Raw genomic sequence first — 19,262 nt, 5'->3', positions numbered from 1 at the left:
TTGGATACTTCCCAGAAGGAAGAAGCAGTAGTAGTCTTTCAGGAGACTTTTTGCAAAAATCTCCTTGGTACTTATTTAGAAGGGAGTGACAGATCCCTTCTGCTGAACACTATCTTAAGAGTTCAGCTAGGTGGATTCTTAGGCCAAGTGAGGGCGGTAAGAATTGCTCATATCTTTTTCATTCCTTGGAGTATCTGTGTTACCTTTATTTTGTACCTTTGGTTTTGGTCAATCATATTATGAGCATGATATGATGGCTTCCTCAGATTGTATGCAGATGAACGGTACTTAGAGGACCTTACATCAGCTCTGTAGTGTAAGTAAAAGTGAAATGTTCCTCCCATAACACAGGAAGAGCATCCTTGCCCTTTAGAGAGTGCCAGGAATAAGTAACATAGCTCATCAGGTTACCGTTTACTTAGGGGTTCACCAATCATAGTGGGAGCCTGGTGTGACAGCTACCACTGTGGCACTGGTTACAGGTGAGCAGACCCAGACAGACCAATCACCAGCACTTAGGTCAGGTAAGGGTAGGTTATATGCTGCCCTTGAAAGCCAGTAGGTAGATTATATGCTACCCTTGAAAACCAGCCCCTTCCCTACCAGGGAGTGATATAATTTGCCTGGAGATAGTGTTGCTGGAATTTTGTCAGGCTGGCTGTGACTCTGGTATGACAGCTACTAGTTGGTATCAATCACTCCAGAGATAAAATACCTGTTAGGGGTAGGTTGAAACATTTTGTCCAACTCCCTTGTCCCCTCTGTCAGACACACTGGGATGGCCTGAAGTCAAATTGGTTCCCGTTCTGCGAGAGAAAGAACTTACTGTGATGGCTATAGAGAGAGCTCGTCTCTGCAGTAAAATACCTTTAAATAGATTGTACTTTAGGCTTAATCACCTGCCTTTGCCAAAGCTTATGGGTATTATTTTTATCCCTCCTCAGAGGTGGCCAAGCTTTTGTTTCCCATGCACCAATTTTTACCACTTCTAATTCAGATGTGCCACACACACTTTAACCCCCTTTCAATCCTTCAAGTTTGGTAATTAGGACATATTTGGCAGTTATACATGTAGTCATTTGAAGCATTATTGCATTTTTGAGATCATTTTCTTGGGTTTTTTCTTATCACCTGCTTTGTCTTTAGCTTTGGGACCCATGGTAAATAATAAAATAGACAAAATAACACGAAAAATAGGCAGAAATACAACGAAATACACAACGAAGTGTTAAGGATGCATCAACAACAAACAAACAGACTGAACGCCATCTACTGGTCGCCTATAGAACTATCACATCGCAAAATCGTATCTCAAATATTTCGTATATTAGGGCAATCGTATGTCAAGGTTCCAGTGTATTGGAGTCGCCCTTGTTTAGCTTGTGCGCGACCACGAAGGATGACATGTCCAGGAAAGAAAAGAGCCTTCCACTTTGATTCTTGGGGACTATCTCCCAACGAGAGTGTCTCTTGATTCAAGAATGAAAAGTTTGTATCTGAATAAGAAATATTGAATTGTAATGTATTTAGTATTTTTCTTAACTTTACAAACCTTCATCTTTTAATTATATTTCTCTCCTCAACCACTTCTCTCAGTCCTGGACCTAAGGTCAAATGTGACTTGACACATTTAGGCAGGTTGGTGGCTCCCCCTTCACCTATTTATAGTTAACTACCTTGTTAACTATTCAACGGGCACTTCAGCGGGCATTGAAAACATCCTTCAAGGAAAGTTGTATTCATTGATCAAATATGAAATTTGTATAGCTATGAAAAATACAAATTACTTTAAAAAGTTGCTATTTTTATTTGCCATAAGAGTTTCAGACTGACTCTTTAGTAGTGGCCTCAACCAACTTTTTTTCTAAAAAAAAATTCTTTAATATTTATTTGTAAGCCTGATTCGTAGGTAATTTTCAAGTATGTATTATATTTTCTTATTTGTGTTCTAATTTAATACTTATCAGAAATTAACACTAACCATGCTTTGGTCCTCAACATTTTGTTTTTTCATTGAACAAAAGATTGTGAAATTCATTCAAGTACAGTAATTTCCTAATCCTACCCCAAAACTCTATCTCAGGAATGAAAGGGCTCATACCTAGATATACACAATGCTCTTTCAGTCCTTGAAAGCTGTCAGTCTTTCAGAATTAATATTTAGCACTTTGTACATATCTTTGAATCACACTTTAGCCTCACTTGTGAACAAAGGCATATTATGAATATTTGGTTGTAATGAATAAAGTAAGATTATTTCTCTCTACCAACAACCCTTAAACTTTGTGGACTACTTAAGTATCTTACTTTCTAATGTGGTATATTAAACTTAAAACTTTTAATAGAATTAGACCTTTCATGCTGGCAAGCCAATTGATACAACTGTATAAGGGTACAGTTGTATCATCATACTACATTATTTTCTATTGGTACCCTTACCCTTAAGGTTTTTCATTGAGGTTTTTCCTTATTGGTTGATTTGGGCTAAAAAGAATTGTTTGTTCCGGCACCAAATACAAACTTTTTACCTCTTTACTATGGAGATATATTTCAGAAACCCTTGAAACTACCCATTACTACTAGGTGTAACTACCTACCGCTAGTTAGGGAGCGGTAGGACCAGCCACTCCGCTCACACACGTAGTACCCAAAACAAGCCCCTTTTTATTTTTGCTCAGATGAGAGAAGACGTCTTTCTCCATCACTTTCACTCGGTTTAAAAACGTAAAAACTAACTGGCCTTGAAATTAAAAACTTTACCTTTCTCTTGTATGTAAGAGTGATTGCATTCCTATTTTTAGAATGCGGATTTGACCAGGCAGAGGAGGGTGCTGTTGTGGCAACTTCATATATACGCTGGAGACTGATCCTCATGCCCTTAGTCCTGTGTGCAGCAGGTCACACTTGTACGCAGGTGTCCCTGTAATGTATACAGGGAGTGGCCTCCCTCCCATTGGCAGTGATTTTGTAGACGCCAGAAGAAGGCAAAGAGGGGTTCTTCGCCTTGGGGGTTATCCTCGAAGTTGAAGAAACCTCACCAACTTTCTCTGCAGCTCAATCCCGTCTCTCTGACTTCCTGGTTGGTCTCTTCTGGAGACCAATTGTTATGAGTGGAGGCGCCTTGACCCTCAGACAACCTTGCGGGCCTGAAGCCTCTTGCTTCTCTTGGAGAAGCAGCACAGACTTCGTCCGTAGGGGAGTCTCTCTCCGCCTATCGTCCTTGGGGCACTTGGGTTTTCATAAGGAACGGCTTCATAGCTCCTTTTTCGAGGGACACACAGTGTCTAATACCAAAGGAGTCTCTCGTGTCTAATGCCTGAGTACCTTCATGGATACCTTTCGGAGTATCCCATCGGAGGATTCCATTGCAGGAATGCCTCCAGGTATCGGATATCCCTCCCATTCGTGGAATGGGCGCCTTTCACCAGCTGTTGCGGGACCGCCTTCCTGTTCCTGGAATGATCCTCCCACTTTGGCAACGGGTGTGGCTCCTCGTCCTTCACGCAGCGGAGAGACAACGTTCACCCGAGTGGTCGCCTCCTAGAGGCTTTCAGGAATGGGTAGGTGATTCGTCAGCATTGTATCGTGTTCCAGCTTTACAGAACTAAAAAACCGAGGGATCAAGCAGCTGTTTACAGCTCCCACCCCCAGCTGTCGTGTCCTAAGGACACATCAAAATGCTTGTCTCTTAGAAAGATTAAGTTCCACCCTTGAGCTTAGGGTTTCTACCTCTTACAGGGTAGTTCCTGCTGTCTTGCTTGCCCATTAACAAGAGGAAGGGGGCCACTCTCCCTTAAGGGAAAGGATGAGTATGTCTGATTTCCTTCAGAGCGCACAAGCTTAGTTAGGAATTTGCTGATCATGATCTTGCACGCTGTCATGTACCTTCCCACCTAGCGAGGGGAGAGGACACGCTCTTATACATGACGTAGACCAGCACACTAGCCCAGTTACAACTAAAATTTCTAACTCGCCAACTTTAGACCAAGTTGAGCGCACGCGCCCAGCTACATGTCAAATTCCTCACTCGCCAACTCTAGACGGAGTTCAGCGCATGCCCGGCTACCCACCAAACACTTAGCTCCCCAAACCTGGACTTTTCATCTTGTGCACATGTACAGGTTTGTCAGGGTGCATCCTTATGTACACGCCAACCATTTTATGACGAACTCCCTGCTACACACAGGAAAGAAAACCTCACAGGTACTGTACTCAACTCTCACAGGCACTTGACATAGCTGCGCTCCCGGACGGGCACCCTACATCCTCGTACCAATTGTCATCTCGCCAGCACTCAAGTTATCAACACTCGCATAACTTGCACATATTTGTACAGCGCTCACCATATGCTCGCTCACCTTGTCATCAGAGCACACCTACCTAGCGCTCGATTTACGTGCATGTGCCTCATCAAGATTTGCCTATTGAGCGCTCTTCTCCACTGAGGAAACCGGTTGTTACCCCTTCATAGACTGTTACCTTTTCGAAGGAGAAGTCTTGGTTCAAAGACATTGCTTGTGCTGGAAGTCAAGCAGGTAGTCTCAGGACCAGCCCAAGCTCACCAGGAAGCACCTGCAGGTACTCCTAGGATTCCCTTGGAGGTTTTGGGGTTCCTCGAAGAGGAGTTTTCCCACGTCTGACCCTAGGGGCAGGAGTGACCAGCAACCCCTCCATCCAGTGGTATTGCAGCCTTTTTCCCCGCAGAGGTCTTTCAGATACAAGAAGTATCTGCGTACCAAGGCCTCTGACATTGGCCATGATCCCCTGCCTGGGAGAGATTAGGCATCATGCCTATCAAGCTGAGGAATACGAGTTCCTATGCGAAGGGATTCGCAAAGAAACGGGCCTCTCAGGCTGAAGTCCAGACCCCTGCTGAAGAAGGACGCTCTCCAAGAGGTCCGGAAAAAGTCTCCAGGCTTCTACAGTTGCTGAAATATATCTCCATAAGAAAGAGCTTCAGGTTTGTATAGTTATGAAAAATACAATTATTTCCAAATTTGTCATCATTGTTTTCCCTAGTATCAAAATAGCATATTCTGTATCTGTGTATATTTCTTTATCAAACTTAGATGATTATTTGGGATTTCTTGGCCTTGTGGTCTTTAATTAATAACTAAACTACTTTATAGTACTGTATCCATTGGCATATGGTATATGTCACATGTCCTAAGCTTGTTATTTGTTCCAATTTTATAAACTATTACAGGAAAGTGAAGAATTTTTGTGCCAGTTAGTAGTGTCTGGGACTGTAACAGCACGTATGGATAGATTGGAAGGTGTAGTGAATTTTGGTACCAATCGTGAGCATTCACAGCTCCTTAACAGCTGGTCTGATTCACTACACCATTTGATGGCCCTTGTCAACAAAACGACACATCTCATCAATAAAGAAGAGATGGTGCACAAACATCTTCTAAAGGAATAATAACTGTTAGGTTGAATAGGTTTGCGGTGCGAGGTTGATCTATTATGCTTCAAAAATTTTGTAATTTCCTAAGTCTTTTAGATTTTTAAGACATCTGTATTATAAATGATGTGCTTATTTATTGTAAGGAGATAGAAACATTTATTGTCATTCTAATTAAAAGCTTAATTCTTTTGTTTATAAATTTTGTATATGTAATCAAATTAAACCTGATATGGATCAATATCAATACTGTATTAGGATCTTAGAGAAAATGTTATATTTCATAATTAAAAGTTATGAAAAACTTTCAAGTTTTCAATGAGTTCCCTGAGAAGAGTTACTATTGCACACCAGTAAAGGATTTTAAGCCAAAAGATTTCATAATAACTGTTTATTTTTTTAAAGTTGCACTACAATGTATTGAACACTTAACCATTAGGGTGAATATTAAATGTACATAGGTTGGTTTGAGCTATATGTATTTCATTAAAATAAAATAAGTTTCCACAGTAAAAAAAGTTATCTAACAAAAATAAAAGGCTGGCTTCAGAGTTAAGGTACATAAGCTTTTTATAAATATACAGCAGTAAATCATCAAAGCCTTGATTACAAATTAATTATTTTATGTTTAACCATCCACTTGAATTATGAAAATCTTCCTGTTTTAAACTGCTGAATTGTCATAAAAATATACCTGCAAGCTATTTGAGTAACTACTACATTCAACAATGTATATACCGAAAAGAAAAAAAATCAGACATTGATGATTTACCAGATGACACCGAGTCACATGTGAGTTATGTACAAAAGTCAATGTGTCAAAACATGTAGGATAAAAACATATGAATGCTTGCAGGCTTATATTTACAATTTTTTAATCTGTCTTTAACTAGTTTTTTTGGTTTCTTACAAGAATTTATAAAATTTGTGATTAAAATGGTTTTTATCTGCCAATTGGAACTTTCAAAGCACAGTTAAGCACTTGTAAGAGATTCAGTATTAAAGCTTTTTTTGATAGTACAGTTCTAAAACAAGATGGTGTAAAAGAACTTCCGTAAGGGGTCACTTACAAAGTATGTGATGCCAATTTTGTAATAGTAACAGCATTTTATACTCCTATACTATCACGGATTAAAGTAAAGTTTGGACTAGGTATGTACCTTACATTTCCCTAATATTAAGTGTTGACATAAATTAATTTACAACTGGCTATATGAAAATGATGAACATATAAATTTCAAATAAAACTTTGTCTAAAAAACAATAAAGGATGGCTACTATTTGTAACCAAAATGTATCATTCTGTAATGCAATATATATAAATATATATATCAGCATTTTATGATAACCACAGCAATGACAATTTATGCTAAAGCAATGTAATAGTTTTAAGATTTATATCTCCAAGATATATATTTACTTTCCTATCAGGCACAGACAACCAAAATCTTACAAACACTAAAAGCACCAAGACAATATTCATACGTAATATAAAATTAGAATTTCCTGTTCTTGTGGCATATGCATACTGAGCACATTTGAGAGAGTAAACATCACTGAAGCAACTACCTATATTAATATATCACAAAGTCAGTTCCACAAGAAAACATACATATTTATAAAGGCAGCAGTCTTGACTCACATCAAGATAATTTCCTGAAGAAATGCTAGGTTCTGATATTCATGATCATTTGTGGATTTTAACGAGTTTGGTCAGTTAAACAAAATATAATGGAACAACCATATAAATTGCTCTTGCAACATTTATCAAAACTGAATCTGAAAACAAATAGTTTGGATATAATTTACAATCCTGAAAGCAACTTCCATAAGGAAATCAAGCCTTTTCAGCCTTAGGTCCCCGGCACTCAATAAAAAAAGACTTTTGCATGTCAAGGTCTGCTAAGATAAAAATTATGATGGTTTAATAAATCACTGTTCACTTCAATCTATTACTTTGGATGTTCCACATACTGTACTGTGTAGTACTCTGGGACGGTTAGTCTTGAACTATATCGTACATTTTACTTTGTTCTTAAATAAAAAAAAAAGGGAAAAATTAAGAGTGGTTGAATTATTTCTTATGGAAACTCTAGAACATAAAAAAGGTTAAAATGGCTTTTTAGTAAGTGAATCAGTATTTCTAAAATGGGCAAGTGATGGAAGGAGTACAGTACCACTAAATAAAATTGTTCCCACAATACAGTTTTCTTCAGTAGACTTGATTATTATTTGAGAAAATTGTCATTCTTGGACTGCAGGGTGGACTGGTGAGCTTAGGAACATCTTGCAAATCTGCTTCACGTCGCAGACTCCGGTTTTCTTTGTCCAGAGCAGTTACCTGAATGAAAAAATACTGTTTAATTATATTCTTATAAAATTATACCATATTTTTATAGAAACTGGCATAAAAGATCACTTTTTTTTTTTAACATACAACTACCTTAGCATAATTGCATAAAGGAATATCATGACTTTTTTTTTCTTTACTAAATTTACGAAGTATACAATGAATGTTATAACAACCCTAGATTGTGTCATACATAAACTATCAAATATGCAACTGGTTAAGAGTTGTTCCATTTAGTGCAAAACACAGCCTCTTGTTATACAAGTAGCTTGTAGCATTAGGCATGTAAGCAGAAATTAAAAAGTTTTGGGCATTTTTAGGAGAAAATATCAGTAAATTAATTGACCTATAAAATTTTGAGAAAAGCCTAACCAATTATTTGAAAAATAAAATTCTAAAGTGTACCATAAATGTTTCACTAACAAGGAAAAATATAACAAAACCTTTCCCATTACATTTTGTATTAAAAAGTAATGGGGGTTGGAAGAAATAGAATGAAATTACAGTAATCACCTTGGAATTGAGAAATAACCAAATTTCTCCAAATACCATCACATTCTTAGCAGAAGATAAAATTTCCCTTGCATTAATCAAGTTTTTAGAAAAATAAAGGTTAGGTCAGGTCACTTATTACAATACCTTTACCATCAGCTATCTAGACAAAACCTAGCCTAGTCTTCTCTGACTTTTCCACTGAATTTAAAGACCATTTCTTTAAGGACTTAAAAATCATTTTCATAACCCTAGCCTAGTTTTTTCTGGCTTTTCCATTGAATTAAAAGACCATTTCTATAAGGACTTAAAAATCATTTTCATAAACAGCTACGAACTGTAGCTAGTTTTTTTTCACATGGGAAGCCAAGGGGAAATTAAACTCCCCACAATTGTAAATTTGAATCGCACGTAAGCCGTTGGGATATAACACAGAGAATGAGCATCATTATCACCCAGCAACAAATCCCTTGAACAACCTTCACAAGAAGTTTCTTTAGAATTTCCTGAAATCCTAAATCACTAAAGCCCAAGGACATGTGGTCGAGCACCTCACGTAACAAAAAGGGATATCTACCGTGCAGCAATGTTACCATACATTGCCACTAGATCTTGATACTACACTAAAGGGGTAAAGGAATTACAAAGAAAGAAAAGGGGTAGAATTTAGTTTAAAGATAGATGACATTCAACCATCTTTGAGAGAGAAGCAATATAAATATTAGGTTAAGTATCTAATTATTAAAATTCTGGTCGTTTTACATCTTATTCCTAATACTACTGAACTATTTATACTATGCACCTATTCAACTCCCATTTTCAACAAAAAGCACTATGTATATTTTCTTTTCACAAATGCTAATCTTTAAGGTATATTGCACTTATATCTCATGTTATTTTTCAATTTTGGATATTCCTTACTTCAATTAGATAATAGTGAAGAAACTGGCTGAATAATCTCCCTAAATTTTCACTTTTGACAATACTGTAGACAGTAAAACTCATATCCTCAGTCATTACACTCAGAACATGCTGTGGAATATAAAAGACACAGAAACTTAAGGATTTTCTTTTTTCAATAGTAAATACCCACTTTAAAAAATGCAAAATGCACTTACAGTGAGTGTACAGTGCTGTAATGCCCTCTTTACTTTAGTTCTAACTTCATGTCACTCATCCTCAAGTCTATCTATCTACCAGATTATTTTCCTTCTTGTTCCTCCTTGCCTAACGAGGGGCTTAGCTGAGTTTGGTAGGTACTCCTGGGGTGCCACAGCCACCTTCCACTACAAATGAAGCTTCATAAACTGACTCCCTTACTGCTGCTACCTCAGCGGTCACCTTTCCTGAGGTGGTAGCAGGGACTATTGGAACTGTTTCAATCATTCGCCATTCATTTCTATTCCGAGCACGTTCTTTTTCCGCTCTCACATCTATACTCCAGTCACTTAGACTTTCTTCAAGCCACCTGTCCATCCAAACCTTGACCTTCCTCTTGCACAAAAACTTGCATTCATCACCTTCTTCAGCAGACATCCATTTTCCAGCTTTTACATGGCCAAACCACCTCAAACCATTCATATTTTTAGCTACTAATTCATTCCATGCACCCATTCTCTCTCACTCTTACTTTGTTCCTAACCCTATCCAATCAAGATACACCAGCCATACCCCTCAGACACTTCATTTCCAACAGATTCAATTTCCTTTTTTCCATCACTTTGATTCCCCACAACTCCAATCCATACATCACAGTTGGTACAACCACTTACTCATACAGAATTCTTTACATTCCTTCCTAACCCTCTAATCTTTACCACTTCCTTCACTAACCCCCCATCACTTTACATATTTCAGTCACTCCAGCAACAACAGAACACAACGCCAAAGTACTGTACTTGAAATGATCTATTTCCTCACAACTCTCCATTCAACTCAACATTCAATCTAGCACTACCCTCCCTTCTTGGCCATCTCACTCTTACCCACATTAACTTGCAACTTCCTCCTCTGAAAGACAATTCCAAACTCTGTTACTAATCAACACAGCTTCTCCTCCATGTAGTGGTTAGATAAAGATGAAGCATGTAGTACACATCCACTTACTCACCTCATGCTCAAAAATTTAATTTGTAAATCTACAGAGTACTACCCATACATTTCTATACAGTATATGTAAAGATATTGCTATTTGTCTCCTGAAAGGACATATGGCTCAAATTTTATATATTCTATAAATGCATTCAATTAAAAAAAATTCAGCAAAACACATGAAAATGATTAGAATAGCGCCAATGTATCCCTGCGTTTCGTAAGAGGCGATTAAAGGCAACAGGCCGAGGGGACTGGGAATCCCCTCTCCTGTATAGTAATTCCTCGGAGACATCAAATAGGAGTTGGGGGAGAGTGACTGCTCCCCGCACTTTAACTTTAGGTTGTCTGAATGTGCGAGGATGTAATACATTAATAAGAGTAAAAGATGTGAGATTGGCAGTATGTTTCGGAATAGAACAATGAATGTATTGGCCATGTGTGGGGCAAAGATAAAAGGGAAGGGTGATATGACGTTTGGTGAAGTGTCTGTGATTGAAAGGGGAAGAGCAAGAGAGGATGTGGCTTTATGCTGAATGAATAGATGACAGGTAAAGTAGTGAAATGGAAGGTGTCATCTAGGTTAATTTGGATAAGGGCTAGGTTGGGAAGGGAATGTTGGGCTTTGGTCAGTGTGTATGGGCCAGGTTGTGAGAAAAGTGAAGAGTGGAATGAATTAACTAGGTGTGTACAAGGACTGGGTAGAAGGAATTATGTAGTGATGCCAGAGTAGGTACTGGAGAGGCAGAAGGTGTCATTGGGTAGTATGGTGTACCAAGTGAAAATGAGAGTGGTGAGAGACTGCTAAATATCTGTTGAATAAGAGCTGGTGATAGGTAGTTTTTTTTTTTTCAAGAAGATAGATGTAAATATGTATACAAGGGTAAGAGTGGCAGAAAGGGTATTAATTGATTATGTGTTGATAACAAGAAGGATGTTTGGAAGATTGAAAGCTGTGCACATGTTTAGGGGTATGGCTAATGATATGTCTGATAATTTTTTGGTTGAAGGAGAACTAGTTGTAGGAAAAGTGGGTAGCCCAAGCTTAGACAAAGGGTTAACAGCCGCACTTTGTAAAAAAATAGTTACAGAAGCCTCTAAAGAAAACTTCCAGACAGACCTTACAGTTGATGAATCAGGAATGTCAAAGATTTGGGACTGGAAAAAAATGCTTAAAGATAGCATCATGGAATGTGAGATCCCTATACAGAGCAGGATGTACTGGGACACCTGAGTATGGTATAGAAATAGCTGCATTACAAGAGGTTAGATGGCCTAGGACAGGAAAGTGTGATCTAGAGAAAGGAGCTATTATGTACAGTGGAAGAGAGGATGGTTTACATCGGGAGGGGTGGGATTTTATCTAAGCAGAAGGGCCATAGGGGCATTAGAGGAATTTGAAGCTATTAGTAGTAGAATAGCGAGGTTAAGACGGGATGCAAGATGGTTCAATGTTACTATTGTGTCAGCATAAGCACCAACCAAAGTATCAGATGACGAAGAGAAAGGCAATTGGTGTGATCAATTACAGTGTGTTTTAGACAGAATCCCAGGACACAATATGTTTTTACTGCTGGGAGATTTTAATGCAAAAGATGGCAGAGAAGAAATCACCTTCCACCTCACTATTGGTACACACAGTCTGCATGCAATAAGTAATGATAATGGAGTAAGGTTGGCAACATTAGCAATACAATATGGACTAGTAATCAGAGGTACTCTCTTTCCTCATAGAGACATACACAAAGGGACTACTAAGACTAGTTGATGAAGGTGATAAAAATCACATGGGATGTATTTTATTGAACCAGTTACTAGACATAGCATCATAGCAAAAGGAAGTAGATCAGTGACTTATTAGGATAGTTGAGCAAAAACACACTCTCTGATCAGCTTGAACTTCTACTGCAAAGAGAAATAGTGCATGACACCTCCCTACAGGATCCTTGTGTTCTCTTGAAGCTTAGTAAACAGTTATATACCAATACACATCCTGTAAGTCTATGATTGACAGCTAGTCCCCTTCCGTGATGTAGTCTTTCAGCTTGAAAACCTATTGAAGGGGACTAGGGACATAAGTTGCCTTGACTTTTCTTTCTCTTTTGTGTCTCTATCTGTACTTACTACTTCTACGTCAGTGATAGGAATATCTTATATCTAGCAGTTATGAATTATTAGTAACTATAACAGTGGAAAATTATATGCATGTTTCCCCAAACCATCAGGCTTCCTGCCAGTTACAACTGCTAATACCAGCAATCACATATCACTTACTCATTCAGTATCTTTGAGGCATAATAAATCTTACTGAAAAGGGGTACTATAAAAAGATGGCCCTGGTCTTTGCAACAGTATATTTTACCATCCGCTGAGTCCTAGGGGGTTTGGGAAGTATGTTATTACAGTGGTTATAAAATTAAAAATCATTCTTCTTATTCCCCCCGAACAGAAATGGGGTATATTCGCATGTGACTTAAATATCTTGCAATGCTGAGCTTGCCAAAGTAAGCAATAATAGTCACAATCAAACTATGGTCTCATCCATAATCAAGGAAAGATATACCCGTCATGCAAATGTCCAGCAGCATAAATAACTTCAAATAAAAAGCCTGCTACGGATAAAACTATAACTAAAAACAACAATTTATAAAAGGTACTTCATGCCATGAATAAAAGAAAACTTGTCAGAAATGTGATGGCCTAATGCTCATATAAATAAATCAAAAGTAATAAGTCCTATTGCATCTTTGCCATGAACTTAAAATCCCTACATATCTAATTTAGATTGTTAGTATACATATTCATTTTAAAAGGATTAACAGCTTCTAAGTGCTATAATAATATAATCACATATCACCTGTATTTTTCAAGATATACAAATATAGTATATATATATATATATATATATATATATATATATATATATATATATATATATATATATATATATATATATATATATATATATATATATATATATATACACATACACATATATATACTGTACACATATACATACATACATACATATATATATATATATATATATATATATATATATATATATATATATATATATATATATATATATATATATATGGACATGAGTCATGGTATAACAATGAAACAATATCCTACAGATTTTGTAGATTTGAGAACAAAGCCCTCAGAAGAATTTTGGGAATTAAATAGCAGGACAGGATAGAAATGAAACAATAAGAGATTATTTAAGTGCCATATGGGGATGAGAGCATGGTGAGGGGTTGATGGAGATGGTTTGGGCATGCTCTTTGCACTCCCCAAGAGAGATTAGTTCACCAAACTTTCAATTGGTACTAGAAGAGTGGGAAGACACAGGCCTACATTACTGAAGACTATAAAACGTAAAGTACGAGATGATGAATGGAGAAGTATTGATTTGAAAGCTCAAAGAGACGACTGGCAAAATCTAACCGAGGCCCTCTGGGTCAATATATATATGCATACACACATATATATATATGTATATATACACATATACATATATATACAGTATGATATATATATATATATATATATATATATATATATATATATATATATATATATATATATATATATATATATATATATATATATATATATATATATATATATATATATATATATATCTTGAAAAGTGCAGATAATATCAATACAGCACTTGAATGTTGTTAATCCTGTTAAAAGGAAACAATATATGTTAAAAATTTAAATCAGTTATGTAGGGATACTAAATTTTCGTATAGTTGATAGTAAAGAAGCAATAGGACATATCAATTTTAATTCATTTATATATGACCAATGGGTCTGACTATATATATATATATATATATATATATATATATATATATATATATATATATATATATATATATATATATATATATATATATATATATATATATAATATATATATATATATATATATATATATATATATATATATATATATATATATATATATATATACTGTAAACAAACATCACAAAATATTTAAAAAACAAATAAAAAATACATTAATGACACACTGCATTGGATTTCTTAACTGCTGTGAAAGATACAGTGCTGAAAATTATACTAGTCCCTAGGGGAAAAAGTATGTATTTTCCAAACTTATCCACTCACACATCAATATATCCAAAATCATTATTCATACAAGCTGCCATATACTCACTGTTAATGCACTACAAACAGAGAAAGCTCCAAGGTGAATCAAATTAAAAGTATTTTTGAAAGTTAGATATGAGTTAAAGCAAAGCAGAAAACATTAGATGCATACACAAAACCCACCTGCCAGAGAAGCCATGTCAAGCCCCGTGGTTTTGGATCCATTAGGTTAGCTTTTCGTAAGCACTTGTAAGAATTGCCAGTGTGTTTCTGAAAGTCTGAGACTCGATACTTTTCTTCCGACTATTCTATATTTAAAACTGATGTAACCTCAAGTAATAATTAAGTTATTCCAATGATGAAATACTCTAACAGTTTTCTTCAGTGTTGATTGTATGACTAGTACAGTATTCTGTAGCATTATATAAAAATACTTTTCTTCTTAGCCAAAGAGAAAAAAATCTGAGGGGACAGTATGAATAGTGCCATAACACAGGTGTCATTTAAAAATACTTTGAGCTAATTTAATGAAAATAAATTACTTTGTGTAGGTGTGTGAACATGAAAATGAAGCTTGAAACTGGTTCAATGAATTAAGGCTCAGTATGGAAACATTTTGTTCTCTAACTGTAGTAATAGTGGATGTTAACCCATGCCAAAATGGGCTGAGGTAAGAAACCCCACTTCCCCTTAGCATTATCCTTCCTGCTTGCTTGCTTGCTTGCTGCCCTCTGCCACCTGCTTGCCAGATACTATAGCACCTCTACTGTATGCAAGCAGGGAGTGGACTCCGCCGCCTGGACATCACATCACAGAAACAAATATAAATCAGTCACATACAAACAAACATAAAATGTAAACCACATTCAAAGACTGACTTTCTGTTGTCTTAGGATATCATATGAACAAAATGTAAAAGAAATAAACTTCAGGTCTTACGTTTTTTACAAAATGTAGTAAAGTACAGTACTGTAAGTCATTTCATGACTGATATTCATATCTTAATTTGAGACATAAAAGGCTCATAAGTCTGTCACTAAACTTCTTTTCAGATAGTTTGAGATTCCAATGATGTAATCAATTTCTATATTCAAATCTAATGATGGTTGGTGTTATATAAAACATAGCAATTCGCATAAAACAAAGTAAAAAATTATACTGTACAGTATATGTGTTTCTTACTTCAACCACAATACAACTAGAATTTTTTTTTATTGATAAACCCGCAAAATTTTTAATTTTCAATTAAGTTCCCTCTTATTCCTAAATTACAGCTTTCATGTAAAAAAATCCTCAATAAACTTTGAAAACGTAAATAAGAGAGAAATGACTCTGTACTGCAATGTCATGCCAAATCCAAACAAGAGTAAGTCAGTCAGTATAAAAATCAGTGTATATAAATCAAGTGACCAAAAAGTAAAATTTTAAACTTTTCAGCATTACATAAAAAGGACAGATAAATGAGTTGCAAATCACAAGGATATAGTTTCTCTTGGGCAAAGTACTAACTACTGTTGTAAAAAGTTACATTCTAAAATTAAACAAATGTATGCTGTCCAACAAAAGTAATAAAATAATAACAATATAATCATATTGGTAAACTCATCTTTGAATATTATTTGGACTAAATAAAGAATAGGTTGTAACAGTGCTATGTGCTTCTTGGGAATCTACAATGAACTTGTCAAATGTTAAGTAAAAAATTAGTGTTCTTCACATATACAACAAAATGCAGTAAATTACATTTTATCTTGACATTTATTTTGCAGTTTATTCCTTAGGGCCATGCTTTGTTGCATCACAAGTGGAAACTCCTCAAATGCATGGATACACAGGATTTCACATTCAAACACCACAACTCACTTGAAATGTTTGTTTAAATGAAATACAAACATGGAATTGTAAAAAAAATATATACTAAAAACAAATAAAGTATGTCTGAATGGTTCAGCTATGTCCCTTTTGGCAACAATAATAATACCCTAATGAGTCGTAATATTGAAAAGTTTTATAAAAACTATTCTTACATGGCTTAATTTTCTCAAGGAATTTGATGAGAAACAGTACTAAATAATCTAGCATTAATCATATATGAAAAACCTTGGTTGTGAAAATTTCAGATAGGTGCTAATAACAATTGACACAAGAATTACTAAAGTGAACTGCACCAGACCAAATAAAGAATGGAAACTTATACAAAATCTATCAAATTGCATTATAATTTCTAATAGATTATCCTTAAAGAAAAAAGCAACCTGTTAAGACTAAAAACACCAAATGGGGACAAAGCTGACTTCAAGAAAGTGAAAAAGAAACACCACATATTATAAAGAAAATACGATTCCCACAAAACTTAACTAAACACTAAGCCTACAAAAAATTTCTAAAATTATCAATCACAACAGTGGTAAAATCGGGAAGCAATCACAGAAGGTTCACAAAACAACTACAAGAGTTCCAAATAACTTACATGAAGAGGAGTACAATAACGCTTAGAAGACCACAGAGAAGATACAGTACTGATAAGGGGTGAAAAAAAATTATATGGATACTTACAGACATTAGATTAATTCCTGCATCCTTGTGTTGAGGACCATTTGTATCAAAGTGAAGTCCAAGTTTATGAGAAACTCGAAGATGGAGATTCCGATCAAGAGCTTCATCGTCCTGAGGGAGGAATACTTCAGACTACGGTAGGCTCTGACCAATTCTACACTGGGAGTACAGTATAGGGTCTCTCCAAAAGATAAACTTTTCTTGAATGATCTATTTATGGCATGCCACAAATATCAAGTCAGGATGAATGTCAAGCGGAATACCCTAATGTGCAAACATCTTTAGCAAATGATTGTAATGTACTTTGTGATTTTTCATCTACAGTTCAATATATACATGTACTGTATACCTTACTACTATATCAGTGTTTATAATCCAGACATTTTTTTTCATAAAAAACTATTTATTTGTTATATAGTATTAAAAAGCTGAAATTTACTTTGTTGTGGCATGCAAGCCTAATCTTACCAAGCTCACTATATGAGTAATCATACTTATACCATTATTGTAGCTGAAAGAGTGATTGAAGTATAGAACGGTTAAAACAAAATTTTGTAACAAGCCATTAATTAATCTACATCTAAAAATTCCATATAACGTACATGACTTACATTTTACGTATAAAACACTGACCTTTAAATTCTTTATGAAATGTTAAATACAGATATAAAACTATTTTCTTAATACTGTATATATGTTTTTTGAAAATTCAAGCCTAATGTACCAAATAATTTCCATCTTTAGCCTCTTTTAGAATTGGATATTGCACTTTTTAGAAACCTTCAAGTAATTACTTGGCAGTTCACCAAGAGATAGTCAATGAAGTATTGTTTTTGTAACACATTTACTCTTTAGTTTAATGACAACAAATTCATGCAAACAAACACATGCAATTAACTTCATCATACTGCATCACAGCAAAACCTCATCAAACAACCTGAGATAAGGCAACTGTTAACATAACTTACCGAGACCCAAGGATGATCAAGGACTTCTTGCGCACTAAATCTCTTATCTTGATCAACCTGTATCATGTGGACAATCAATTCCCGAGCAGAGTCTGAGATATCATCCCAATACGGTGCGTGGAATTCATAATGCCCTCTTAGAATCTGATCAAACAGCTCCTCTTGGTTATTTGTTGCAGAAACAAATGGAGGGAAACCACAAAGAAGAATGTATGTGATGACACCAGTTGCCCAAATGTCAACCTGTTGGCAAAATAGTTATGCTGAAACATAAAATATTCATACTGTTTTAAGAGGGCTCAAGAACACAGTCATGTTTTCCAATTCTGAAAAATAATTCCATATCAGAATTACTGTACCTGTACATGGACTATTAATTTGTTATACTGAGTAAGCTTAAATATCCAATATGAATATTGTTTTATCCTGCAGAGCATAGATGAATCAACAACCTAAACACACTAAAACAGTCAACTTAATAAGATCATGTATGTTGCTACTGTTGAGAGAAAAGTGAAGGAAATTAATTTTTTCTCAAAATATTTCCCACCATTACATCAGTCAGCTCCTCAGAAAAATCAAGCTCGAGTCTTCTTGGCACTTAGTAGAATGTTGACAACAAAGAATACTGTATTATGCTAAAAGTAAGCTAACATGAGCTTATATTACTCTCATCATTATTATTCCATTGTATATATTATATATATAATTTTTAAAAACAAATAAAACAAACAAATAAAACAAACTTTAGATAAATATTTTCTATATATTCCTATGGAAGGTGAAACGTAACATACAGAAGCACTGCTGTTAAAATACAAAGTTTAAGATTTCAACTAAATTAACGATTTTTCCAATGAGGCATAAATGAAGAACAGGCATGAAAAAGTTGATGTTGGGCAGTCATGTGGAAAAGGCCCAAGGATATCAATTAGATAAAATTACAATGCAGATTAGGGCAAGTAAAATTAGCTGCACAGAATCTTGACTCCTGACCATGGTGGGAGGTAGAGATGGGGTATTGATACTTCTCTGTTTTGTTTACACTACAATTTGTATTCTTGTTCCCATTTCAGTGTCTATTTCACTTGAATTTATTAACAAATCTCTTTCAATAACTTTTTGCTTTAAATAGTTACTAATCTAACAACACATTTTCTGTATAAGCAAAATAAAATACGAAATTAGAAAACAATTTAAACACTGACCTTCAATCCATACCCTGACTCTGCTAAAATTTCTGGGGCAACATAAGTTGGGGTACCACAAA

The 19,262-nt window shown here is 35.3% G+C and overlaps 3 protein-coding genes across 5 annotated transcripts in view; 1 reads left to right on the top strand and 2 right to left on the bottom strand.

The window, feature by feature from the left end:
- Rpn5 (regulatory particle non-ATPase 5) overlaps nt 1–5,712 on the top strand; it is an 89,022-nt gene extending 83,310 nt beyond the window's left edge. For both annotated transcript variants that reach the window (XM_068358775.1, XM_068358776.1), the window contains one exon: nt 5,207–5,712. In XM_068358775.1, the coding sequence (XP_068214876.1) occupies nt 5,207–5,425 (219 nt within the window). In that variant the 3' untranslated portion in view covers nt 5,426–5,712. The remainder of the gene's footprint in view (nt 1–5,206) is intronic.
- The window catches only part of LOC137627644 (uncharacterized), a 598,615-nt gene that overhangs the window by 330,301 nt on the left and 249,052 nt on the right, over nt 1–19,262 (bottom strand). The window lies entirely within an intron of this gene.
- Nucleotides 5,870–19,262, bottom strand: part of LOC137627640 (serine/threonine-protein kinase DCLK1-like) — a 41,790-nt gene continuing 28,397 nt past the window's right edge. For both annotated transcript variants that reach the window (XM_068358778.1, XM_068358779.1), the window contains exons 7-10: nt 19,201–19,262; nt 17,993–18,235; nt 17,025–17,135; nt 5,870–7,748 (exon numbers count right to left, since the gene is read on the bottom strand). The exon at nt 19,201–19,262 is cut by the window's right edge and continues 85 nt beyond it. In XM_068358778.1, coding sequence (XP_068214879.1) covers nt 7,620–7,748; nt 17,025–17,135; nt 17,993–18,235; nt 19,201–19,262 — 545 coding nt within the window. In that variant the 3' untranslated portion in view covers nt 5,870–7,619. The remainder of the gene's footprint in view (nt 7,749–17,024; nt 17,136–17,992; nt 18,236–19,200) is intronic.

The sequence above is a fragment of the Palaemon carinicauda genome, chromosome 35, assembly GCF_036898095.1.
Source record: "Palaemon carinicauda isolate YSFRI2023 chromosome 35, ASM3689809v2, whole genome shotgun sequence".
In the NCBI taxonomy this organism is placed as follows: Eukaryota; Metazoa; Arthropoda; class Malacostraca; order Decapoda; family Palaemonidae; genus Palaemon; species Palaemon carinicauda.
This window is presented reverse-complemented; position numbering and strand designations above follow the sequence as displayed.